We start from the raw sequence: 25,917 nt of genomic DNA, 5'->3' as shown, positions 1-25,917 counted from the left end.
CCATATTTTTGCTGAAAGGATTTAGTAGAGAACATCGACGATAAAGTTCGCAACTTTCGGTCGCTGATAAAAAAAGCCTTGCCTGTACCGGAAGTAGCGTGACGTCACAGGAGGTAATATTCCTCACAATTTTCCTTTGTTTACAATGGAGCGAGAGAGATTCGGAGCGACAAAGCGACGGATTACCCCATTAATGCCTTGCTGTACAGGAAGTAGCGTGACGTCGCAGGTTGAAGGGCTCCTCACATTTGCACATTGTTTTACACCAGCAGCAGCGAAGCGATTCGGACCAAGAAAGCGACGATAACCCATTAATTTGAGCCAGGATGAAAGATTTGTGGATGAGGAACGTGAGAGTGAAGGATTAGAGTGCAGTGCAGGACGTATCTTTTTTCGCTCTGACCGTAACTTAGGTTACAAGGGCTCATTGGATTCCACACTTTTCTCCTTTTTCTATTGTGGATCACGGATTTGTATTTTAAACCACCTCGGATACTACATCCTCTTGAAATGAGAGTTGAGAACGCGAAATGGACATTCACAGTGACTTTTATCTCCACGGACAATACATCGGCGAAGCACTTTAGCTACAGAGCTAACGTGATAGCATCGTGCTTAACTGCATATAGAAACAGACGAAATAAGCCCCTGACTGGAAGGATAGACAGAAGATCAACAATACTACCAAACTCTGGACCTGTAACCACACGGTTAATGCTGTACCGCCTGGCGAAGCCAAGCAATGCTGTTGCTAACGACGCCATTGAAGCTAACTTAGCTACGGGACCTCGACAAAGCTATGCTAAAAACATTAGCTCTCCACCGACGCCAGCTCTCATCTGCTCATCAACACCCGTGCTCACCTGCGTTCCAGTGATCGACGGCGTGACGAAAGACTTCACCTGATCATCGATGCGGTCGGCGGCTAGCGTCGGATAAGCGCGTCTGCTATCCAACTCAAAGTTCTCCTGGTTGTGTTGCTGCAGCCAGCCGCTAATACACCGATCCCACCTACAGCTTTCTTCTTTGCAGTCTCCATTGTTCATTAAACAAATTGGCAAAAGATTCACCAACACAGATGTCCAGAATGCTGTGGAATTTTGCGATGAAAACAGAGCTGTTTGTATTGGGATACAATGGTGTACCAATACTTCCGCTTCAACCATTGACGTCACGCGCAAACGTCATCATATCTAGACGTTTTCAGCCGGAAGTTTCCCAGGAAATTTAAAATTGCACTTTATAAGTTAACCCGCCGTATTGGCATGTGTTGCAATGTTAAGATTTCATCATTGATATATAAACTATCAGACTGCGTGGTCGGTAGTAGTGGGTTTCAGTAGGCCTTTAATGCTGTCACAACTATGACTCTTGCTGGCCTAGTGCCTTCAGTAATGGCGCCATTCCAGAATTATGTGGGCTCTATCTATAACTTCACTAACAACTTTAACGATGCCCTGCACAAAACCATTGATAATATAGCACCGCTTAAGCTAAAAAAGGCCAATGGTTTACAGAAAAAGCCAGAACTCTTAAACTATCATGTAGAAAGCTGGAACGCAAAGGCAAATCACTCTACGGAGAAAGCCCTCGCAAAAATTCTAATCCATGTTGCTGCTACTTGATCTTAGCGGTGCTTTCGATACCGTCGATCATAACATTTTATTAGAACTTATCAAAACATGTATTGGTATGTCAGACTGAGTCTTTCTTGGTTTAACTCCTATCTTACTGACAGGATGCAGTAGGTCTCCCATAACAATGTAACCTCAGAGTATCTTAAGGTAATGTGCTGAGTTCCACGGGGTTCGCTTTTGGCCCAGCACTCTTCAGCATGTGCATGCTGCGTGAGGGTGACATCATAAGCAAAAACGGTGTTAGCTTTCACCGTTATGCTAATGACACTCAACTTTACATGGGCATGTTAAGTCCCTAAAGCTGATCAACACGCCAGATGTAGTCACTCTGAGGCATGTCTAAATTAAATTAAACATTGGATGTCCAGCAACTTTTTGCAATTTAACGCTAAGAAAACGGAAATGCTGATTGTCGGTCCTGCCAGACACCGCACCTATTTAATAATACCACCTTAACATTTGACATCCAAACAATTACACAAAACAACTCGGTAAAGAATCTCGCTTTTATCTTCGACCTAACTCTCTCATTTGAGTCACGCATTAAGAGTGTTACTATAACAGCCTTCTCTCATCTCCGCAATATCGCTAAAATTCGTCCCATTTTGTCCACCACCGACGCTGAGATCAATATTCATGCGTTTGTTACGCCTTGTCTCGATTACTGTAACATATTCTTTTTGGGTCTCCCTATGTCTAGCATTAAAAGATTACATTTGGTACAAAATGTGGCTGCTAGACTTTTGACAGGAACAAGAAAGTTTGATCATATTATGCCTATACTGGCTCACCTGCACTGGCTTCCAGTGCACTTAAGATGTAAATTTAAGGTTTTACTACTTACGTATAAAATACTAAATGGTAATGGTATTGTACTATATGTCCCGGCCAGAAATCTGTGTTCAAAGAACTCCGGCTTATTAGTGATTCCCAGGCCCCCAAAATAGTCTGCAGGATTTAGAGCGTTTTCTGTTCGATCTCCAGATAATCTGCGGTCCCTTTCAAGGTTTCTCGTAGTTCCCATTGGGTTGAGTTTTTTCTTGCCCTGATGTGGGATCTGAGCCAAGGATGTCGTTGTGGCTTGTGCACCTCTTTGAGACACTTGTGATTAAGGGCTATATAAATAAACTTTGATTGATTGATTGATCGACTTTTGTCGAGGCTGGAACCCATAATTCATATTTACAATGTTTCTTATGGAAGAATTCGCATCACTATACAAACTTATCAATTTACGAAACCTGTTTAAGGAACAATTAAGTTTGTAAATCGAGGTTTCACTGTCATGAAAAGTGAATGGAAGGTGCTTACCCATTCGGAATTTCCCCTACAACTGGGACCGTGTAGTTACTGTTCAAGTGACCATAGTTTGATATCAAAGTTGCTGCCACAATCTGCAACAACCACATATAAAATACATTTTGCAACTATTAGAATCATCACTCATTATAAACCTGGTTAATCATATTCTGAATGAGGAGTTAATTATTAAGGTATTTTTGCTGTCAATTGCACAAATGTGAGGACTCATGTTGCTATTGCTGACTAAGCTTCTTGTTTTCACTGTGTGTGTGTGTGCACTTTCTCAGGGAGCACCATCAGCGTCAGCCTAAAAGCGCTGATGCGCTAACATAAAGACTCCAGGAAGCGTGTCAACTGACTGTGATGAGCTCCACTGGGATGGGAACTGGCAGCTTTGGGCTCAGAAAAGAGTTGAGCTCTTTTGCCGCAATCAGAAAAACCATGGACACGGCGCTGACGGCCAGCGTGGGGAGATGGGTCTGTGGCAGCAAGAGGCAAACATCCTTTAAGGTCTGAACATAAAAAAATAAAAAGAAACAAATATTATTACTCAACAAAGACATTAATTCATGGCATGTTTTCCAAATTCCAGTACATTTTTAGTTATATTGTGAAAGCACTTAATACATTTTGTGTATCTCTGTAATATAGGATAGTATTATGTATACTCAAAATGGTTTGGATCTAAAACATTGTCACTGTTATTACTACACCTCGACCCCAGACGACGTGGCACCCCTCTCTCTAGATACACATTTTGTGTATCTCTGTAATATAGGATAGTATTATATGTATACTCAAAATGGTTTGGATCCTAAAACATTGTCACTGTTATTACTACACCTCAACCCCAGACGAAGCAGCACCTCTCTCTCTCTCTCTCACTGTAAGTAGTGCAAAAGTATTAGTAGAATATGGCCAGTGTTGCTGCAAAAAGGCCAAAGCAAGAGTCAAAGAGAAAAACATACAAAAGTGTTGTTTGGAGGTAATTTGCCTTTGAGGAAAAGTCAAAGCATGTTGATAAGCCTTTGTGCAAACAGTGCTACAACGCGATGGTGAAGAAGTCAAGTAGTACGCCAAACGTGGCAGAGTGTCTTGATAGGGAACTGCACTTTTTTGGGGAATTTTGCCTGTCATTCGCAAGACAAGACATGTGTCTTTCTTTTTTTATGCATTCTAATTTGTAATATACGGCAAATGCGAGGTGGCGAACAATGCAGCTATCGGGAGTAATTTATTGCGCACATACAGCCCTCTAAAAAAACATCCAAAAAATGCCAACAATATTCCATTTACATGTCGTGAACTGCATATTAACAAAGTATTCTACTGTTATTATAAGCGCTAAAGCCGAGGAACTACTTTTAGCTGTGCTGGGATCACAGAGAGGTAAGTAGCTTTTGCAGCTATTGCCAGTGAGCCGGTGAGCTGCTGCATCACCTCTGAGTTTGTAAAAGTTAATTCTAGATTAAAAGTCATGTTCTCATTTGCATAGTAGAAAGTTGTGGCACAAGGGGATGGGTCAAATGCAGAGGACAAATTTCACCACACCTAGTGTGTGTGACAATCGTTGGTACTTTAACTTTAACTTTAACATAAACCGAAAAATTGGTCAACTTTGACAATCAATTTATACCCACAGATTGCAAGAAAGACACGAAAAGCTGCTTGTTAATAAATTCTTAATCCAAACGAGAAGACATAAACATCCCATCAGTCGGCATTCTACTAAGAACAGACACTGTACAGTAATCCATTGTTTTATTATGTATTTACCGTATTTTCCGCACTATAAGGCGCACCTAAAAACCTCCAATTTTCTCAAAAGCTGACAGTGCGCCTTATAATCCGGATTATAAATCAGTTATAATATAATATAATTATATGTGGACCAATATTGAGCCACAACAGGTCTCGCAACTACGGGATGCATAACGTAACCCCAGCCACTACTGTAGCGTCTATTCTATGCGCCTTATAATGCGGTGAGCCTTATATATGAACATAGTTTTAAAATAGGTCATTCATTGAAGGTGCGCCTTATAATCCGGTGCGCCTTATAGTGCGGAAAATACGGTAGTTTGTATTTCTGGTTTAGCACTTAGCAATACTGCTGCTTACTGGATCGGCTTATCACTCAGCTTCTATAACTTGAAGCTTATCCTCCATATATTCAGGCTCAAAAATACAATGTTCCGGGTCATCATTTGTCCCAAAGTATTCGTTGTTGTCTCTTATGAAGTCTGCCATGATTAGTAGTAGTTGTTGTTGAAATAAATAGTGAACAAATTAATGTGGTGCCTTATGCTTGAAATTACTTAAATACGTAAATATGACATGGAAGTTTTTGGATGTTTTGTAGAGTGCATTCTAGACTAAATAGAGCAAAGTTCATTACCTCCATTGCTAGCTGACGTTTGCTAGCGTTTATTTAAAAGTTAGAATGCACAAAAAAGAGGAAAAAACAAGTGTGCTGTCTCACATAAGGATTGTGAATAATAAGCAAAATTTCCCCCAAAAAAGCATTTCCCTTTAAGGCTTGACACTGATCCTCGGCTACAGAAGCTAGCTTTTGGGATGTGGAACGTCACCTCGCTGGTGGGGAAAGAGCTTGAGCTGGTCCGCGAGGTGGAGAAGTTCCGGCTAGATGCAAGGGCATTGGAATCAGTCCTCTCAAAAGGGGCTGGACTCTCTTCCACACTGGCGTTGCAAGCACTGAGAGGTGATAGTTGGGGGTGGCAATACTTGTTGCCCCACGGCTCAGACTCTGCAGGTTGGAGTTTAACCCAGAAGACAAGGAGGACAGCTTCCTTCCGCCTTTGGTTGGGGGAACGGGTCCTGAATGTTGTTTGCGCTTACGCACCAAACAGCAGTTCAGAGTACCCGCCCTTTTAAGATTCGGTAGAGGGAGTACTGGAGAGTGCTCTCCAAGGTGATTCCCTTGTTTTGCTGGGGGACTCCAACTCTCACATTGGCAACGACAGTGAAAGCTGGAGAGGCGTGATTGGGAGAAACGGCCGTGTCAACTGAACTCTAGTGGTGTTTTGTTATTGGATTTTTGTGCACGTCACAGAGTACTCATAACGAACACCATGTTCAAACATAAGGGTGTCCATATATGCACTTGGCACCAGGACACCCTAGGCTGCATTGATGATCGACTTTGTAGTTGTGTCATCGGCTTTGCGGTCTAATGTTTTGGACACTCGGGTGAAGAGAGGGGCAGAGTTTTCTACCAATCACCACCTGATGGTGAGTGGGCTGCGATGGTGGGGGAGGATGCAGGTCAGATCTGGCAGACCCAAATGCATTGTGAGGGTCTGCTGGGAATGTCTAGCAGAGTCTCCCGTCAGAGAAAGTTTCAATTACCACCTGCGGAAGAACTTTGAACATGAAGGAGAGGAGGCTACGTCGGGTAGTCGACCTTGGATTCAGGAGGAGCAGCGTGGTTTTCATCGTGGTCGTAGAACTGTGGACAAGCTTTATAATCTTTGTGGGGTCCTCGAAGGTGCATAGGAGTTTTCCCAACTAGTCTACATGGGCTTTGTGGATTTGAAGAAGGCATTCGACCATGTCCCTCGGGAGGGCCTGTGGGAAGTACTCAGAGAGTATGGGGTACCAGACTGCCTGATTGTGGTAGTACGCTCACCGTATGATCGGTGTCAGAGCTTTGTCCACATTAAGTCAGTAATTAAGTAATTAAGTAAATCAGGCCCGTTTGTAGTGAGGGGTGGCCTCCGCCAGGGCTGCCCTTTTTCACTGATTCTGTTCATAACTTTTATGGACAGAATTTCAAGGCGCAATCAAGGATCCGGTTTGGTGGCTGCAGGATTAAGTATCTGCTTTTTGCAGATGATGTGGTCCTGCTGACTTCATCTGGCCAGGATTTTCAGCTCTCACTGGATCGGTTCGCACCAGAGTGTGAAGCGATTGGGATGAGAATCAGCACAAGTCCCAGTCTATGGTTCTCGCCCGGAAAAGGGTGGCAGTAGGTGGTAGTCTTATCGTGTAACAAAACAAATCATACAAAGACTTGTATACTGCACATGTATTAAATTTGTTTGAATAGTTACTGTTTTATTGATGGAAAAGTGACAATGTCCAAAACAAGTATGCATGGCCCTCTAAAAGCGAATTTACTCACAATAGGTCTTAGTGCAGTTGTCTTTACTATAACACAAAAAGGTAAGAAACAGTGTTTTGCTGGTACTTACATACACCAGCGAAAGGGGCCCATTAAAGCGTGTTGGCGACACTCCAAAGATGTATTTCAGCTGAGACGCCACTGCATGGGCTGCAGCAGCTGTTGTGTATGCCCGCACCAGCGGTTCAGAGAAGTACATTCCCACAAAACCAAACTTCACAAAACCCAGCACAACCTGAACACAAACATACTGGTGTTGAACAAAAGCGGGCATTGTCAAATCTGTTGCCATACCTGAATAAGTCCTGCCAGAACAGTAGTAGCAGCCGCCACCTGCAGCCTGTATGAGTCCCGTGCAGATATGTCCACCTCAATAGTGATATTTGTCCCATTCATTTGAAGGAAAGCAATATCTGGAGCAAGTCTCTCGGTCACACTGCCTACCATGATGCTGAGCACAGCAAATGTACCTAAACACAATAAATCAGAGGTGTCTAAACTTTTCCACCGAAAGCTGTATATTGAAAAATTAAGGGTTGTGTATTATTCACATTTTAATTTAATAAACATACGTGCTAATATAATTCCAGTATAGGTCAAGGTATGCTAAACTATTGAATAAATGTTAAGAAAAACACTAGCTACATTAAGACAAACAAATAGTTGCCCATTTTTGGGCGATTTAGGTCATTTCCAGTTCTATCTCGAATATGGGCAGTGTTTATTATACCTATAGCAAATATTCCAGGGCCAATAATAAACAAGCTGCAGACCACAAATGGCCCCCATGTTGCATTTTGGACATACATTATTACAATAATCTCTATTAATCTTTCTACTCACCTATGGAAATATGACGTGACGTTCCGAAAAAGAAATAAACTAGAGCTGGGTAGAGGGAAGTGTAGAGGCCAAACACAGGAGGCAGGGAAGCCAATAATGCATACGCCATACCTGTGGGTAAAGACATAGTTATCAGAATGCAAAATCGAGAATGCCTTAAAATTGATGAGCATTGTCTGATCTACCTTGTGGTAGATGCATTATTCCCACACTAATACCAGAGATGAGATCTGGCATGCCATAATCCCAGATTGAGTATTTGGGCAGCCAATACAACACAGGAAAGGTGCTCAACACACCTCTTTTCAGTCTGGGTAGAGTACACCTGCAATAAACATAATGTTAAACATATGATCAAGGGTGATGGGTCAAATGCAGATAATAATTTTGCCACACCTTGTGTGTGTGTGACAATCATTGGTACTTTAACTTTAAATATATGCCTTATCAATATAGTCAAATAATCACTGAAATTATACAATCAAGTGTGTTTTACCTCATGGAATCTTTTAGCTGGTCAAACACAGACAGTTGAGTGTCAGCATATGGTTTTCTTTGTGTTAACTCCTCCAGTCTCTGCTCATCCAGTACTTCCCTGTCAATACTGTATTTGCCATGTCTGTATCTTGAGTCCATTATGCCGTATTTACAAGATAGTTCTAAGCGTTCCTTTATACTTCTAAAGTGTCAACTGAAAATTGGATCTTTATTGGTGTATGTATATCAGGGTGCCTAATGGTTAACCCTGAATAGGATGTTGTAGGCAGAACAGTTAGACTAGTAATCACAGTGACACGATAATAATAAACAAAGCATAAAATTATGGTCCAAAAAAGGGAAATAATTAACTCGAGTTGGGTTTTAATGGTTGTTTGACAGGTGTTTATGCATCCTGCTTGTTTTCCATTCAAAAGCAAAACTAAGACTAATGAACCGTGCAATGTCATCTTCAGGTTCAAACCACTGTGGTCAAGTATTAATAGAGGGCCTCTCCAGGAAAGGGCAGATGGTGTCCAACAACATGCAGCACGCGACTCAAAACATAATATAACATGTACCGATCTGTTAGAAAAAACTAATGCAAGCTCTGTTTTGGTGAACATGTGGGCATACTGTGTACTGGCTCTTTAATAAAATGCACTCATGAAATCTGAGTCCTAACAGAGAGCCAGTCATTATAATCATTCCAAAGCTGTGTGCATGGGATACAAACAACTCACATTAAGGTGGTTATTTCATAAATAATGTTTGCTAGTTTCATAACGAATATAATTTGTGGACAAATGCTTTAAAAAAGCTATTCTCCCCTTTTGGCACTCAAACCCTCCAACCCTGACTGTATGTTTGCCACCAAAACACAGGTCTATTTTTGGGTCAGTAGCTCAGGGGGGTTACATATCTTTGTCCACTGCAGTGACTCAGACCGCCTCCCAAATGACGACAATACTACTTGTGCTCTGATGAAAAACAAGAATATTTAATGTTCCTTTTAGATGGAAGCAAGCGAGAGAAGCTGATGAGTTTGGTAAGACGCTTGATTTCTTTTTCAACGCTAACTGAACAGTTGTGGGCTGGTATTGATAGTGTTGCTCTGCAAATGTGTAATGCATAGAAACTAGTTACAATCTCTCACAAAACTTTCACATTTAAGCAACCATATTTTTACAGCATATCTTCTCAAGGGACCACATTGTAGAAATTAAACATGGACATGTTTTAGAGTAGTTGGTTTATAGCCTAAATGGCAGACTTACTAACCACTCAAAATGGGTCAACGCACAACCATTAATGTCAATTCAACACAAGCTAGTAGCAAGAGTAATGGTACAGCACTGGTGGGTTTCGGTTCACTGAGCGCAAAACATGAATTCCATTATGTACTGTTGGCCGCATGGCAATTTTTCAACAAGATAAGAAGCCCAAACATACCTCCAAGATGGCAAGTTCCTTGCTGAGGAAGCTAGAGGTGAAGGTGATGGAGTGGACAAATATGTCCTCAAGCGGAAAGAAGGAAGGTATAGGAGTGTAGTGTGTCTAACATCCACCAGTTCCAACAGTGATGTAATCATGGAGAAGTAAAAGAGGATTTAACCTGTAGAGCTCTATTAAATTCCACATCCAAGATGATTAAGGCAGAGGTTTATAACAACGGTGCTCACACTAGATATCCACACCAGTTACACAATCTTATGATGCCAGATATTCAGACAGGAAAATACAAGATGTGTACTGACTATTGTAAGTTATAACCAATTTTATTTCTATAGTCCCTTGAGAATATATAATAAAAGTTGATAAAATGTGAGAGTCTCAAAGAAAAAAATCACATTTTACTATCATCGCCTTCACAAACCATACAGTAAAGATCAAATTATGTTTTTTCCCCAGAGAAGCCTCCTTGCTTAAGTATTTTTACCTTAAGAAAAATGGATTTTACCGCCAAACATGGTGCGGTGCTGCTTGAGCAGCTGAGGAAGATGAGGGAGACCGAGCACCTCACAGATGTCGTGCTGGTTGCTGAAGGCGTCAGCTTTCCCTGTCACCGCCTCGTTCTGTCCGCCTTCAGCCCATACTTCCGTGTTATGTTTACATGCGGCCTCCGTGAGTGCAATAACCGAGAAGTATTCCTGCGGGACACCCCTGCAGACAGTTTGGCTCTACTCTTGAACTATATGTACACCTCAGAACTTCCTCTGGACAACAGCAACGTGCAAGGCATCTCTATCGCAGCTTTTCTAATGCAAATGGATGAAGTATTCTCTCGCTGCCAACAACACATGACTGAGAACATGGATGCCACCAACTGCCTTGGTGTCTTTTACTTCGCACGAGACCTCGGTGCAGAAGAACTGGCCGATCATGCGCAGCGCTTCCTGAGGCAGCACTTCTTCCAAGTGTGCCAGCAAGAAGAGGTGCTGGACCTGGAGGCCCATCAGCTTGGGAAGTTGATCAGCTCAGATGATCTTAATGTTTCAAGAGAAGAAACCATTTTAGATGTGGTTATTCGCTGGGTCAACTACATCTCTCCGATTGAAGGAGAAGTGCGTAGCAAGCACCTTCCAGTGCTCCTCGGGAAAGTTCGCCTACCCTTGGTAAATCCAGACTATGTAAGAGAGATGATGAAGAGGAATACAGCCTTGCTGGCTGACGCTGAATGTCTGGAGATGTTGAGTCAAGCCTTGGAGGACGTAGCAATGCATCCCTCTGCAGCACCACGCAAACTAAAATTGCGTTTTGGGATGGAGACCACAGATTTGCTGCTCTGCATTGGCAACGACGGCAGTGGGATTAGATCCAGATACGGAAACTATAGCGAGCGCAGCTTTTGTTTCGCCCCGTCAACAGGCCGAACCTACTACATCACCTCACCTCAATATGGAGAGGCACTCGGGTATGTATGTGCCGGGGTTACAACCGAAGAAAACAACATTATAGTGTCAGGAGAGGCCGGGGCCCGAAGGATGTCCCGTCAAAAAGAGATGAATATTGAGCTCTACAGGTAAGAGAGATCATAGGTATGATAATAACTTTGTAAAAGCAAGTGAAACTTATTGTCGTTTGGATTTGCCAGGTACAAAGTGGTTGCCCAAGGTAGTTGGGAGCATCTCACATCAGCAGAATACCGTGATTCATATGGTTTAGGCTCCTTGGGTGACACCCTGTACCTGCTGGGTGGGCTGATGAAGCTTAAGAACCAGTTTCTCATCACCAACAGCATGCAGCGATGGTCATTGCAGGGAGGACCTTGGCGGAGCGCAGCACCTCTACCAATGCCTCTGGCTTATCATAGTGTGGTCACGCTGAAGGATCACCTTTATGTGATTGGTGGTAAAACCCCTCAGGTAGGAATAATGGCTTAAATATTTGATATCCAGTGTATAAACTAGGGCAGTCTTAAATCAAATGTAATTTTGTGAGTCAAATATGCGCAGTCAACTATGTACAAAACACTTAGACCAGCATGTATGCTACACTTATGATATGATATGAATCCCCACAAATAAACACATCTCATTTGCAACTTTTTCCACTTCAAAAAAGCTACAACAGTCAGATAAACAAATAAACATTGCAGAAATTAAATAGTTTAGTGAGATCTTCGGCTGGGCCCTGCCTGGGTTGGGTTTGGCAGAACGCCAAGAAGACAATCAAACTTGACCATGTAGGAAATAAATGTCGTAAAAAGGTTCCTGTAGGTTAGGATCATTACTGTTGCCAGGAGAGCAGTAAGAGAGGCTTTCTGCTTGAACAAACTAGTCAAAAATACAACCCGGCGGCACTCACCATTTCAAGAGTCCCATCAGGGGCGGCATGGCGTAGTGGGTAGAGCAACCGGGCCACAAACCTGAGGGTTGCAGGTTCGCTCCCCCTCGCTCTTACCATCCAAAAATCGCTGCCGTTGTGTCGTTGGGCGGGACACTTCACCTTTTGTCTATTCCCTTCAAGAAGAAAACAACATTTTCCCGTGGCCTCCTACCGGTGCCACTCACACCGGTGAATTGAATGAGGAATGATAGGTGGTGGTCGGAGGGGCCGTTGGCGCAAATTGCAGCCACGCTTTCGTCAGCCTACCCCAGGGCAGCTGTGGCTATGAAAGTAGCTTACCACCACCAGGTGTGAATGAATGATGGGTTGTACATGTAAAGCGACTTTGGGTACTTAGAAAAGCGCTATATAAATCCCAGGTATTATTATTATTATTATCAGGGTGCGCGATGGCATGGCGATTTCACTGTTTGATAGTCGAATACAATTTCTCCAAATTGAATCATCGAGTAGTCGACTATTCTAAGACACCCGTAGTGTGAATCCTTGAAAACAAGTGATTAAACAAATTTTGAATTTTCACCGTAAAGCAAAGGAAAAATAAGAACCCAGAAGATCACACAGTCCAAACACAAACCTTGTTGTCACACTCTCACTTTCTAGATTTACTCCTAACGGTTCAGTCATCCACTATTTCAGAATATAGATAAATAAACGTCTAAATATTCATCTCTGATCTGTAATTGCACCTGTTTTCCTTCATCATGCCCTCTCTCTCTGTCTTGACCGTCCAGACATACCGAATGGATGATGAACCAGAGCGTCTCAGTAACCGCCTTCTTGAGTACAATCCAAACATAAACCAGTGGACAGAGCTGAGTCCAATGAAGTACTCAAAATACAGATGTAGTGTTGTTGTGCTCAATAGAGAGATTTTTGTCATAGGTAAGCTTTCAACCTTTATGTCTGAACAACAATTTTCAAATGAGTTCATTGTAATGCTGCATAGGAGGTATTGGTTGTGAGGGTGTGGACTGTGGGCAGTCCCGGCGCTGCCTTGATGCTGTGGAGATCTACAATCCTGATGGAGATTTTTGGAGGGAAGGACTTCGTCTACCATGCCCTCAACTATCACTGCGCACTAATGCATCAAATGCTGGTGTGGTGGGAGGAAAGATTTACGTGTGTGGATACTACAAAGGAGCAGGTGAATTGTTGTTTTCTATATCCACAAAAACCTCATGGATGCAAAACAGTCTAATATTTGTGTTTCATAATTATTAGATCGCCATGATGACATAACAAAGGACATTTTGGAATTGGACCCCTGGGAGAACCGATGGACGGTGGTTGCTCGGCACGCTTTGATGCATGACAATTATGACGTTTGCTTAGTGGCAAGTCTGAATCCGAGGGGACTGATATCCGCACCTGCAGATCTATTGCAGTAAAAAAAATGCAGGAAAATGCTTGGATTTTGACAATGAAATGACATTGATAACGCACTTAGACTGTAGCATCAAGGGAAAAGGGCAATTTTTCTTAAGTAGCATTAAGTAAGTGTTTTGAAAGAAACTGTACTTGGTAGGGAAATACAGTGCATCGAGAAAGTATTCACAGCCCTTCACTTTTTCCACATTTTGTTATGTTACAACCTTATTCAAAATGGAATAAATTCATTTTTGTCCTTAAAATTATACACACAATACCCCATTTGCTTGGTGATGAGCGGTGTCTGGTTTCCTCCAAACATGACGCATGGCATTCACACCAAATAATTCAATCTTAGTCTCATCAGACCAAAACATTTTGTTTCTCATGGTCTGAGTCTTTCCGGTGCATTTAGGCAAACCTTTTACAATAAAATGTCTTCTGTCTGGCCACTATAATATACAGATCTGCAGAGAGGGTTGTCCTTCTGGAAGGATCTCTTCTCTCCACAAAACAATGCTGTAGCTCTGACAGAGTGACCATCGGGTTATAGACTAAGATGATTACAGCAATGGACAGAGACATCCTGGATGAAAAACAATGCTTCCTATCCAACTTGATGGAGCTTGAGAGGTGCTGTAAAGAGGAATGTGCGAAACAGCCCAAAATAGGTGTGCCAAGCGTGTGGCATTGTATTCAAAATGACTTGAGGCTGTAATTTCTGCCAAAGGTGCATCAATAAAGTACTTAGCAAAGGCTGTAAATACTCATGTACATATGACTTTATATTTAATAAATGTACATATTTAAAAAAAAAAACATTGTCATTATGGGGTATTGTGTGTAGAATTTTGAGGACAAAAATTATTAATTCCATTTTTAGAATAAGGCTGTAACATAAAATGTGGAAAACGTGAAGCGCTGTGAATACTTACTTTCTGGATGCAGTGTATACAGTATATTTCTGTAAACTTCCTAACTACGGTACTCTAAAATGTTTTACTGTGAATGAATTATGTTTGTTAGTGTTAAGCATATGCAAATTACGTATTTCTGCTGCTTTTTCTCTTTTTGTCAAACATCTACAGTATAAAAAAATTCTGACAGTAAAAACAATTTTTTGATGCTGCATTAACAGGCGTTAAGTACAGGGACAATAATTGTTAGCTATGTTAGCTATTGTTAGCAACTATTTTTGTAATAAACATGCACCTTATCTTCAATAACAATTGATGGCACCTTTTCTTCTCTCAAAATTAAGACATGTATTTATCAGGGTTTATCAAGTATAAAGTTATGCCGTCTTTAATTAAATATTTGTCCTTCTTAGGTCTGCATTCTTACTGAAACAGTACAAATAAATTAATGCGATACAGGGTTTAGTTTTTTTTTAACTCACTAGTCAACTGCGCAAATACAAAATTGGACACAAACACTTTAAATTAAATTTGAACTGGAGCAGATTTGACATGTCAAGAGTTCTGTCTTGCATGCATTGCTTCCTCTTCAACCAACATTATTCTTAAACGTAATAACTCCAATACAATGAGGTAAAATACAAGCTCTTGTATCATGTTATATATATATATATATTAAAAAAACTTTCTTAGTCATAACCCATGTCAAACAATTGCCAGAGAGCATCAGTAGTCATGGCGGTTCCTGCATTGGAGTCAGTAATCACCTTCTTTAAGATAGGATTGACTACTTCGATGCTGTCAGAGCGGTTACTTTCCTGAGACCAGCAGCTGAGAGGTGTGATGAAACATCCAGCAGCTTCAGTTGATCTGGCACCTGTGTTTGGTTGAAATAAACTGCCACTGCTTACCTCGTTCACAACAGAGGAGTCACAGAGAGGCTTCAATGGATTTTGTTGTTCTCTACCGTTGGTGAGAGGTTGAATGTTTTCATCAGAGACAGTGAGATTGGATTTCTGGGGGAGCACCAAAGGTCTTTTTTTGTGCCTTCGGAAAACTCTTGACCTGGATTTCCTTATTCCCAAATCCACAGCGGGAACATGGTTGTGCAACGGAAGGGAATTAGGTGTCAGTTGGACCCCTTCGTCCTGTCCTGGTGACGTCTGCATAGCTGTGTCAGTCACTTTTCCAGGACAGAGCTTGGCTGAATGGTCAGAAACTAATGCATTGAGCAGACGCAGGGCCTCCTCAAGCATGCTTTCATGATTCACACTGGCTTTTTCCGACTCCTTCCTCAAAAGCTCTACATCACTTTGCATATTTGATCCACGTTCTATGCTGGCGACTTCATTCTGAAGGAAGCAACAATATTACCTTATTACTTACCAAACACAAATACTGTATTTGCCATTATAACATAATCGACAATTTGTCACCTTTTGCACTCGCTCTCCTAGTTCTGTCATGATCTCCTTCTGGGAGTTCACTGTGTTCAACAATGCCTCAAACTGTTGCGAAATGTCGCTTTGGATGCTGCTTATATTTTGCACTGAATGGAAAAATAGAATAATAAATAGAGTAGTAATAATTGTATCTTCAATTGAATAGTGTACAACATTAATGGCCTTGTGGTTAGAGTGTCCGCCCTGAGATCGGTAGGTCCTGAGTTCAAACCCCGCCCGAGTCATACCAAAGACTATAAAAATGGGACCCATTACCTCCCTGCTTGACACTTAGCATCAAGAGTTGGAATTGGGGGTTAAATCACCAAAAATGATTCCCGGTCTGTCAAATGCAGAGAATAATTTCGCCACACCTAGTGTGTGTGTGACAATCATTGGAACTTTAACTTTAATTAAACATTGGATATTGTGTGACTTAACATTGGGCAAATGGCCCCCTCTGCTGGTAAACAACACTCAGTGGCTTCCTGCGCCAGTCTGCTACACAGTATCCATCCATCCATCCATCTTCTTCCGCTTATCCGAGGTCGGGTCGCGGGGGCAGCAGCTTAAGCAGGGAAGCCCAGACTTCCCTCTCCCGAGCCACTTCGTCCAGCTCCTCCCGGGGGATCCCGAGGCGTTCCCAGGCCAGCCGGGAGACATAGTCTTCCCAACGTGTCCTGGGTCTTCCCCGTGGCCTCCTACCGGTCGGACGTGCCCTAAACACCTCCCTAGGGAGGCGTTCGGGTGGCATCCTGACCAGATGCCCGAACCACCTCATCTGGCTCCTCTCGATGTGGAGGAGCAGCGGCTTTACTTTGAGCTCCCCCCGGATGGCAGAGCTTCTCACCCTATCTCTAAGGGAGAGCCCCGCCACCCGGCGGAGGAAACTCATTTCAGCCGCTTGTACCCATGATCTTGTCCTTTCGGTCATAACCCAAAGCTCATGACCATAGGTGAGGATGGGAACGTAGATCGACCGGTAAATTGAGAGCTTTGCCTTCCGGCTCAGCTCCTTCTTCACCACAACGGATCGATACAGCGTCCGCATTACTGAAGACGCCGCACCGATCCGCCTGTCGATCTCACGATCCACTCTTCCCTCACTCGTGAACAAGACTCCGAGGTACTTGAACTCCTCCACTTGGGGCAGGGTCTCCTCCGCAACCCGGAGATGGCACTCCACCCTTTTCCGGGCGAGAACCATGGATTCGGACTTGGAGGTGCTGATTCTCATCCCAGTCGCTTCACACTCAGCTGCGAACCGATCCAGCGAGAGCTGAAGATCCTGGCCAGATGAAGCCATCAGGACCACATCATCTGCAAAAAGCAGAGACCTAATCCTGCAGCCACCAAACCAGATCCCCTCAACGCCTTGACTGCGCCTAGAAATTCTGTCCATAAAAGTTATGAACAGAATCGGTGACAAAGGGCAGCCTTGGCGGAGTCCAACTCTCACTGGAAACGTGTCCGACTTACTGCCGGCAATGCGGACCAAACTCTGGCACTGATCATACAGGGAGCGGACCGCCACAATCAGACAGTCCGATACCCCATACTCTCTGAGCACTCCCCACAGGACTTCCCGAGGGACACGGTCGAATGCCTTCTCCAAGTCCACAAAACACATGTAGACTGGTTGGGCAAACTCCCATGCACCCTCAAGGACCCTGCCGAGAGTATAGAGCTGGTCCACAGTTCCACAACCAGGACGAAAACCACACTGTTCCTCCTGAATCCGAGGTTCGACTATCCGGCGTAGACTCCTCTCCAGCACACCTGAATAGACCTTACCGGGAAGGCTGAGGAGTGTGATCCCACAATAGTTAGAACACACCCTCCGGTTCCCCTTCTTAAAGAGAGGAACCACCACCCCGGTCTGCCAATCCAGAGGTACCGCCCCCGATGTCCACGCGATGCTGCAGAGTCTTGTCAACCAAGACATCCCCACAGCATCCAGAGCCTTAAGGAACTCTGGGCGGATCTCATCCACCCCCGGGGCCTTGCCACCGAGGAGCTTTTTAACTACCTCAGCAACCTCAGCCCCAGAAATAGGAGAGCCCACCACAGATTCCCCAGGCACTACTTCCTCATAGGAAGACGTGTTGGTGGGATTGAGGAGGTCTTCAAAGTATTCCCTCCACCGATCCACAACATCCGCAGTCGAGGTCAGCAGAACACCATCCTCACCATACACGGTGTTGATAGTGCACTGCTTCCCCTTCCTGAGGCGGCGGATGGTGGTCCAGAATCGCTTCGAAGCCGTCCGGAAGTCGTTTTCCATGGCTTCCCCGAACTCCTCCCATGTCCGAGTTTTTTCCTCCGCGACCGCCGAAGCCGCACACCGCTTGGCCTGTCGGTACCTGTCCGCTGCCTCAGGAGTCCTATGAGCCAAAAGAACCCGATAGGACTCCTTCTTCAGCTTGACGGCATCCCTCACCGCCGGTGTCCACCAACGGGTTCTAGGATTACCGCCACGACAGGCACCAACTACCTTGCGGCCACAGCTCCAATAAGCCGCCTCGACAATAGAGGTGCGGAACATGGTCCATTCGGACTCAATGTCCAGCACCTCCCTCGTGACATGTTCAAAGTTCTTCCGGAGGTGGGAATTGAAACTCTCTCTGACAGGAGACTCTGCCAGACTTTCCCAGCAAACCCTCACAATGCGTTTGGGCCTGCCAGGTCTGTCCGGCATCCTCCCCCACCATCGCAGCCAACTCACCACCAGGTGGTGATCGGTAGAAAGCTCCGCCCCTCTCTTCACCCGAGTGTCCAAAACATGAGGCCGCAAATCCGACGACACAACTACAAAGTCGATCATGGAACTGCGGCCTAGGGTGTCCTGGTGCCAAGTGCACATATGGACACCCTTATGTTTGAACATGGTGTTTGTTATGGACAATCTGTGACGGGCACAAAAGTCCAATAACAAAACACCGCTCGGGTTCAGATCCGGGCAGCCATTCTTCCCAATCACGCCTCTCCAGGTTTCACTGTCGCTGCCAACATGAGCATTGAAGTCCCCCAGTAGAACGAGGGAATCACCCGGGGGAGCACTCTCAAGTACTCCCTCGAGTGAATCCAAAAAGGGTGGGTACTCTGAGCTGCGGTTTGGCGCGTAAGCGCAAACCACAGTCAGGACCCGTTCCCCCACCCGAAGGCGGAGGGAAGCTACCCTCTCGTCCACCGTGTTGAATTCCAACATGCAGGCTCTGAGCCGGGGGGAAACAAGAATTGCCACCCCAGCTCGTCGCCTCTCACTGCCGGCAACGCCAGAGTAGAAGAGAGTCCATCCCCTCTCGAGAGAACTGGTTCCAGAGCCCTTGCTGTGCGTCGAAGTGAGTCCGGCTATGTCTAGTCGGAACTTCTCCACCTCGCGCACTAGCTCAGGCTCCTTCCCCCCCAGCGAGGTGACGTTCCACGTCCCAAGAGCTAGCTTCTGTAGCCGAGGATCGGACCGCCAAGTGCCCTGCCTTCGGCTGCCGCCCAGCTCACATTGCACCCGACCTCTATGACCCCTGCTATGGGTGGTGAGCCCATTGGAGGGGGAACCCACGTTGCCTCTTCGGGCTGTGCCCGGCCGGGCCCCATGGGGACAGGCCCGGCCACCAGGCGCTCGCCATCGTGCCCCACCTCCGGGCCTGGCTCCAGAGGGGGGCCCCGGTGACCCGCGTCCGGGCGAGGGAAATCTGGGTCCATAGGTTTTATTTTTCATTGAGGTCTTCGAGCTGCTCTTTGTCTGATCCCTCACCTAGGACCAGTTTGTCTTGGGAGACCCTACCAGGGGGCATAAAGCCCCCGGACAACATAGCTCCTAGGATCATTGGGACACGCAAACTCCTCTACCACGTTTAAGGTGGCAGCTCAGAGAGGAGTGCTACACAGTAAGCACTTTTCAAATTACTAATTTAACACAATCTATGAGGAAACATACATGTTGAGGACAGAGTGTCTAACTTTTGGAGGACCGTTTGGCATTCAGATGATTTTTCTTCAATGCCAACAACTAGTTGCTGGATCTGAAATACACAAAATGAAATGTGAGCCAGGTTGACGGCACAAAATCTACAGAATACATTTATGTAAAATTACTGACTTTGTTGAGTGTTTCTCGAATGTGAAGACATTCTTTTAGAAGAATATTACTGCAAAAACAAAAGCCACAAAGTATAAGGATCGACTGACATCACAAGCATCGATCTAAAAGTTTTATTTGTGTTTTTCACCAATGTTAAATAAGTCTCAGCGGTCATACAATAATGTATTGGAAGTGTGTCCAAAATCTAGCCTTGATGCTGAAATTTGCACCTGCTTTTAGTAAGCCCATTTAGTGAGTCTGTAGCTTTAGTTTTAATGAGTTGTGTTTGTGGAGTGTCTGGCTCCAACGAGCACTGTGGCCCACTTTTTACGTATACACTGTAACTCTGCACTTGTCCAACGTAGATGCCATACATCACATACAGCAACATAACATTAAAGAGAGGAACAAGTGAACATAAATGTTATCTAGCATTGCTATGCATGCTACAGTGCTAATTTTACACACATATTTTAAGGGTAACATCACGCTAGGTGAGCATGTTTTGCTGAAGAAAAGCAAAATGACCAAATTGACAGTACCCACATCAGTAACTGACAGACAGATTTTTGGCAGAGTGCCAGGCTTTATTTTAAAATGTGTAGCTAAGTTCTTCTCTATGATGTGGTGTGTGTGTATACATGGAGCGGTCTTATTTACTATGGGCAGGTCAGAGACTGAATAATGTCCACAGAGAAGATTTTTTTTATCTATGACGTTATAAAACCTGGAACTTCTTAAAGGATCACTTGAAAACAAACTCTCTCAAAAGTGGACGTTTTGTGCTCCTAAACAGGCTCTAATGACACATATGACTGTTAAAACATAATTACAAAGTCGATGTTGCTTTGTAGGGGACGTTTAAATTAAAGTTTCATGTTGCAAATTAGACTTTTTTTTCTTGAGACTAAAATTACCTGTCATCTTTTTCTTTAGCTTGTTTCTTCTCCTCCTCAAACTTATCAAGAAGTCCAAACACTTGGTGTTTGTCCTTTGGGTCTCCAAATAGGAGAGGTTTGGAAATATAACTGGTCACACTCTTTGGGTCACTTCCCTAAAAAGAAGGGATACACAGTTCTTGTCAGTAGATAGATTAGGCAGAATAAACTTTAAAAGGCTATATGATAATCAATTGAAAAAAATTGATTATTACATTAAAGGGGAACTTCACTTTTTTGGGAATTTTGCCTATCATTCACAACCCCAATGCAGGCATGTGATTTGAACTTAATGATAAAGACTGAAAATAAGGCTGGGGTCAGGGCGGTGGGTGCCCTGGTGGAGTGACAAGGGGGTAAACCCTTGGGTTAGCCTACTCTATACAGTATTTAGAACCATAGGCGCCGATCTACATACAGTATCTGCCAGCGGTAAATGTGACGCTACTTTTCTGAGCATGCGCGGTTTTTGCTTGGTGGTGAGAAAGAATTTGCCATCAATCCCACGTGGGTGCTCGACATTGGGATCGCCACCTATGTTTAGAACCTAACACTTCACAGCCACAGATGATTTATCTAGTTATTTACATTATTTACACATTACTTTGATTCATTCTCACATTACCGTATTTTTCAGACTATAAGTCGGAGTTTTTTTCATAGTTTGGCCGGGGGTGCGATTTATACTCAGGAGCGACTTATGTGTGAAATTAACACATTACCGTAAAATATCAAATAATATTATTCAGCTCATTCACGTAAGAGACTAGACGTATAAGATTTCATCGGATTTAGCGATTAGGAGTGACATATTGTTTGGTAAACGTATAGCATGTTCTGTATGTTATAGTTATTTGAATGACTCTTACCATAATATGTTACGTTAAAGGCCTATTGAAACCCACTACTACCGACCACGCAGTCTGATAGTTTATATATCAATGATGAAATCTTAACATTGCAACACATGCTAATACGGCCGGGTTAACTTATAAAGTGCAATTTTAAATTTCCAGCTAAACTTCCGGTTGAAAACGTCTATGTATGATGAGTATGCGTGTGACGTCAATCGTTGAAACGGAAGTATTCGGACGCCATTGAATCCAATACAAAAAGCTCTGTTTTCATCTCAAAATTCCACAGTATTCTGGACATCTGTGTTGGTGAATCTTTTGCAATTTGTTTAATGAACAATGAAGACTGCAAAGAAGAAAGTTGTAGGTGGGATCGTGTATTAGCGGCTGGCTGCAGCAACACAAACAGGAGGACTTTGAGGTGAATAGCAGACGCGCTATCCGACGCTAGCCGCCGCTAGCCGCCGACCGCATCGGTGATCGGGTGAAGTCCTTCGTCGCACCGTCGATCGCTGGAACGCAGGTGAGCACGGGTGTTGATGAGCAGATAAGGGCTGCCTGGCGTAGGTGGATAGCTAATGTTTTTAGCATAGCTCATTGAGGTCCCGTTGCTAAGTTAGCTTCAATGGCGTCGTTAGCAACAGCATTGTTAACCTTCGCCAGGCTGGAAAGCATTAACCGTGTATTTATAGGTCCATGGTTTAATAGTATTGTTGATTTTCTGTCTATCCTTCCAGTCAGGGGTTTATTTCTTTTGTTTCTATATGCAGTTAAGCCTGATGCTATCACGTTAGCTCCGTTGCTAAAGTGTTTTGCCGATGTATTGTCGTGGAGATAAAAGTCATTGTGAATGTCCATTTCGTGTTCTCGACTCTCATTTTCAAGAGGATATAGTATCCGAGGTGGTTTAAAATACAAATCCGTGATCCACAATAGAAAAAGGAGAGAGTGTGTAATCCAATGAGCCAACTTGTACCTAAGTTACGGTCAGAGCGAAAAAAGATGCGTCCTGCACTGCACTCTAGTCCTTCACTCTCACGTTCCTCATCCACGAATCTTTCATCCTGGCTCAAATTAATGGGGTAATCATCGTTTTCTCAGTCCGAATCGCTCTCGCTGCATTGAAAACAATGGGGAAATGTGAGGAGCCTTTCAACCTTTGACATCACGCTACTTCCGGTACAGGCAAGGCTTTTTTTATCAGCGACCAAAAGTTGTGAACTTTATCGTCGATGTTCTCTACTAAATCCTTTCAGCAAAAATATGGCAATATCGCGAAATGATCAAGTATGACACATAGAATGGATCTGCTATCCCCGTTTAAATAAAACAATTTCATTTCAGTAGGCCTTTAACATACCAGGCTCAGTTGGTTATTTATGCGTCGTATAACGTACACTTATTCAGCCTGTTCACTATTCTTTATTTATTTTAAATTGCCTTTCAAATGTCTATTGTTGGTGTTGGGTTTTATCAAATAAGTTTCCCCAAAAATGCGACTTATACTCCAGTGCGACTTATATGTTTTTTTCTTTCTTTACTACGCATTTTCGGCCGGTGCGACTTATACTCCGGAGCGACTTATACTCCGAAAAATACGGTACTTTGGCATTTTTGCTTTGATGGCTCTGACATGAGCCTTCCTGGCAAATTTCTGAGCAGCTTGCATTTTCCTTTTCGTGACCTGCATATTTACCAAGTATTAGCAAAATTGTTATTATAAGCGTTAACACAGACAAACTACTTTATTGCCGCGCGTGATCACAGAGAGCTAACTATCTTAATTCTAGATCATAAATCATTCCTCTCACCTGGATAGTAGAACTATGTGGACATACACCTAGAAGTTGGTCAACTTTGACATCCAACTTATACCTGGAGATGGCGAGAAAGACAGAAAAATACGCTTGTTTGCGGCACATGTTTTTTAACCCTTTGTAAGGATTATAAATAATTCTTCATCTAAACAGTAAGATATAACATCTCATCACTCGGCATCCCAGTGAGAGTATACATTGTATGGTAAGTGATTGTTTATGTTTGTAGTTTGTTTATCTTGTTCACCACTTAACAATATTGATGCATGATGCTGAGTGTTTCACTAAAGTTGGATCTGTTTAGCACACAGCTTGTAAAAAGTGTAGCTCTTCCTCCTTATATTCAGACAAAAATTAAAAGGTCCGGGATTATCATTTGTCCCAAAATAGTCTTTGTTGTCTCTTTCAAAGTCTGCTATGAGTAGTGGTGTTGTAGTTGTTGACGGGAAAAGCAAACATTGTGATGCGTCTGTAAAATTAATGTGCCGCCGTATGCTTAAATTGAGCAAAATACGTTCATATTACATGTTATTATGAATGTGCCTGTTACTACATTACATATATACTTACAGCGTGTATATAAAAGCTTGATGGAAGTGTTTAAGAGCGCTGAATAGGCGGAATAAAGCGACTCCCGTTGGCTCCATTGTTAGCTGACTTTTGGTAGTGTTTACTTACGAGTTAGATTGCATTAAAAAAGAAAAACGTATGTGATCTTATCTCACATAAGTATTGTGAATGATAGGCAACATTCTAAAAAAGTGCAGTTCCCCTTTAACAGAGCATAAGAGGTAAAGATATTTCTTTAGAAATGCAAAACAGGTGTAAAATATATGACTATCAAAGGTGCCAGATAATTAAAAATATACTAATAGAACTATTTTGATTCAATATCAACTCACCAGATTATCTTTTTAAAGTCACTGTATTATGCACATCGGTTCAAACAAAAAAGTAAAATTGACACTTACATTCACAAGTGAAGTGTATTAATTAAGTCATATTATGTTCTATACATGGTGAATGTTCATATTCATCTTGAAGAAAGCAAACCATGAGGTTTGAGTAAACAGTGGTATTTCAGTTTGAGCACAGGATAGGATAAGGCCCCTTAGTTTGATATTCGCAGGTGAATTGGATCACTTCTCATAGGAAAGAGGCCCTAATTGGGACTTTGGAATGCAAAAGTGATAACCATATCCTTGAAAGGAGACTACCTGTCTAGCTCAAACGCCAACCTTTAAGTTATGACTTAAAGCAGTTGTTTTCCAGACACTTCCACACAAACATCTCCTTGAAATACCACTGTGTACTCAAACCATATGTAGAACATAATATGAGTTAATTAATACACTTTAATACAATATTGCCATTGCATTAGTTTGTCACTTTAGTATATGTTCACCACTAGTGAACTGGTTGACAACGGACTGCAAATTAAAATACTCTAGTTTATAGTCTGAGCAGTCTTACTTCTTGTGAACTTTGTTGGGAGTTCCTGGAGGACAAACTCATTTCCTGAGACAAGCCTTGGGAATTATCTCGCCAAAACTGAGAGCCAAAGAAAAACTGAGAATCTGTGAAATTGGTGCTTCCACACGAAGATGCATTTCTGTCAAGTATAAAGAAAAACATGTATGTCCTTGTTTAACAATAAAGACAGCGCCACAAGAATAGTAATTATATGTGTATGTAATTTACAGCATTGTACGTGAGCACAAAATTAAGCAAAAAGTCAGGAAAAATAGATCAGTTCTGTTAATTAGCTACCTGCTTCTTGTTGGTTGCTTGCTCATCAATTCTTTGATGTTCACCGTGTGATTCATTGTTTCAACTCTTTCTTGAGGTTAGAGGTAGTCGAAAATGTCCATAAACATGATGAAATTTATCGTGACAAACAAATGTGACGGTAAAAACATACAACTTGACTCACAATTAGCATCTTTTGTGGGGAGTTAGCAATAATTCATATATCCCGCCCAAACAATTGTCCCAGCGAGGTGCGTTCGGGTGTACTCCGTGAAAAAACAATTAACCATTCACCCTCATGAGATTCATCCTACTGCGACGCAGTAATGCATATTGTCCTCTCTACGGAAGAAAACAAATACAGATATAATATAATATATATAAATAATGCATCGAATGAAAATGAGGTGTCAGTTTTTGTGTTTGTGGTTTAAATAATCCGTAGTCAAGCTAGAGTTATACTTTTATTGTTAAAGTCCCAGCGGGATATTTACAT

The 25,917-nt window shown here is 42.9% G+C and overlaps 3 protein-coding genes across 6 annotated transcripts in view; 1 reads left to right on the top strand and 2 right to left on the bottom strand.

Annotated features, from left to right (window-relative positions):
* The window catches only part of slc26a6l (solute carrier family 26 member 6, like), a 38,600-nt gene extending 23,190 nt beyond the window's left edge, over positions 1-15,410 (bottom strand). For 2 of the 3 annotated variants that reach the window (XM_062051805.1, XM_062051820.1), the window contains exons 1-7: positions 8,423-9,998; positions 8,112-8,251; positions 7,927-8,037; positions 7,378-7,553; positions 7,154-7,318; positions 3,299-3,451; positions 2,949-3,031 (exon numbers count right to left, since the gene is read on the bottom strand). In XM_062051805.1, coding sequence (XP_061907789.1) covers positions 2,949-3,031; positions 3,299-3,451; positions 7,154-7,318; positions 7,378-7,553; positions 7,927-8,037; positions 8,112-8,251; positions 8,423-8,562 — 968 coding nt within the window. In that variant the 5' untranslated portion in view covers positions 8,563-9,998. Of the gene's footprint in view, positions 1-2,948; positions 3,032-3,298; positions 3,452-7,153; positions 7,319-7,377; positions 7,554-7,926; positions 8,038-8,111; positions 8,252-8,422; positions 9,999-15,307 lie in introns of those variants that run through there. The other variant, XM_062051812.1, reaches the window with a different exon arrangement.
* kbtbd12 (kelch repeat and BTB (POZ) domain containing 12) lies at positions 9,423-14,815 on the top strand. The gene is made up of 6 exons (XM_062051822.1): positions 9,423-9,451; positions 10,315-11,425; positions 11,498-11,768; positions 12,987-13,137; positions 13,202-13,399; positions 13,477-14,815. The coding sequence occupies exons 2-6, from the start codon at positions 10,353-10,355 to the stop codon at positions 13,641-13,643; spliced, it is 1,860 nt and encodes a 619-aa protein (XP_061907806.1). The 5' UTR covers positions 9,423-9,451; positions 10,315-10,352; the 3' UTR covers positions 13,644-14,815.
* On the bottom strand, positions 14,812-25,855 carry LOC133652810 (interactor of HORMAD1 protein 1). Of its 2 annotated transcripts, XM_062051826.1 has the most exons (8): positions 25,443-25,855; positions 25,146-25,284; positions 20,981-21,117; positions 20,082-20,130; positions 19,920-20,004; positions 15,977-16,089; positions 15,508-15,892; positions 14,812-15,417 (listed from the first exon to the last, which is right to left on the bottom strand). In XM_062051826.1, exons 1-8 carry the CDS (start codon positions 25,496-25,498, stop codon positions 15,230-15,232), a joined length of 1,152 nt encoding a protein of 383 aa, XP_061907810.1. In that variant the 5' UTR covers positions 25,499-25,855; the 3' UTR covers positions 14,812-15,229. The 2 variants fall into 2 exon arrangements, with proteins under 2 accessions (XP_061907810.1, XP_061907809.1); XM_062051825.1 differs by having other exon boundaries at positions 14,813-15,892.
* Positions 25,856-25,917: the final 62 nt, after the last annotated feature.

Source organism: Entelurus aequoreus, linkage group LG01 (genome assembly GCF_033978785.1).
Source record: "Entelurus aequoreus isolate RoL-2023_Sb linkage group LG01, RoL_Eaeq_v1.1, whole genome shotgun sequence".
Classification (NCBI taxonomy): domain Eukaryota; kingdom Metazoa; phylum Chordata; class Actinopteri; order Syngnathiformes; family Syngnathidae; genus Entelurus; species Entelurus aequoreus.
The sequence above is the reverse complement of the archived record's forward strand: the minus strand, read 5'-3'. Positions and strand labels throughout refer to the sequence as shown.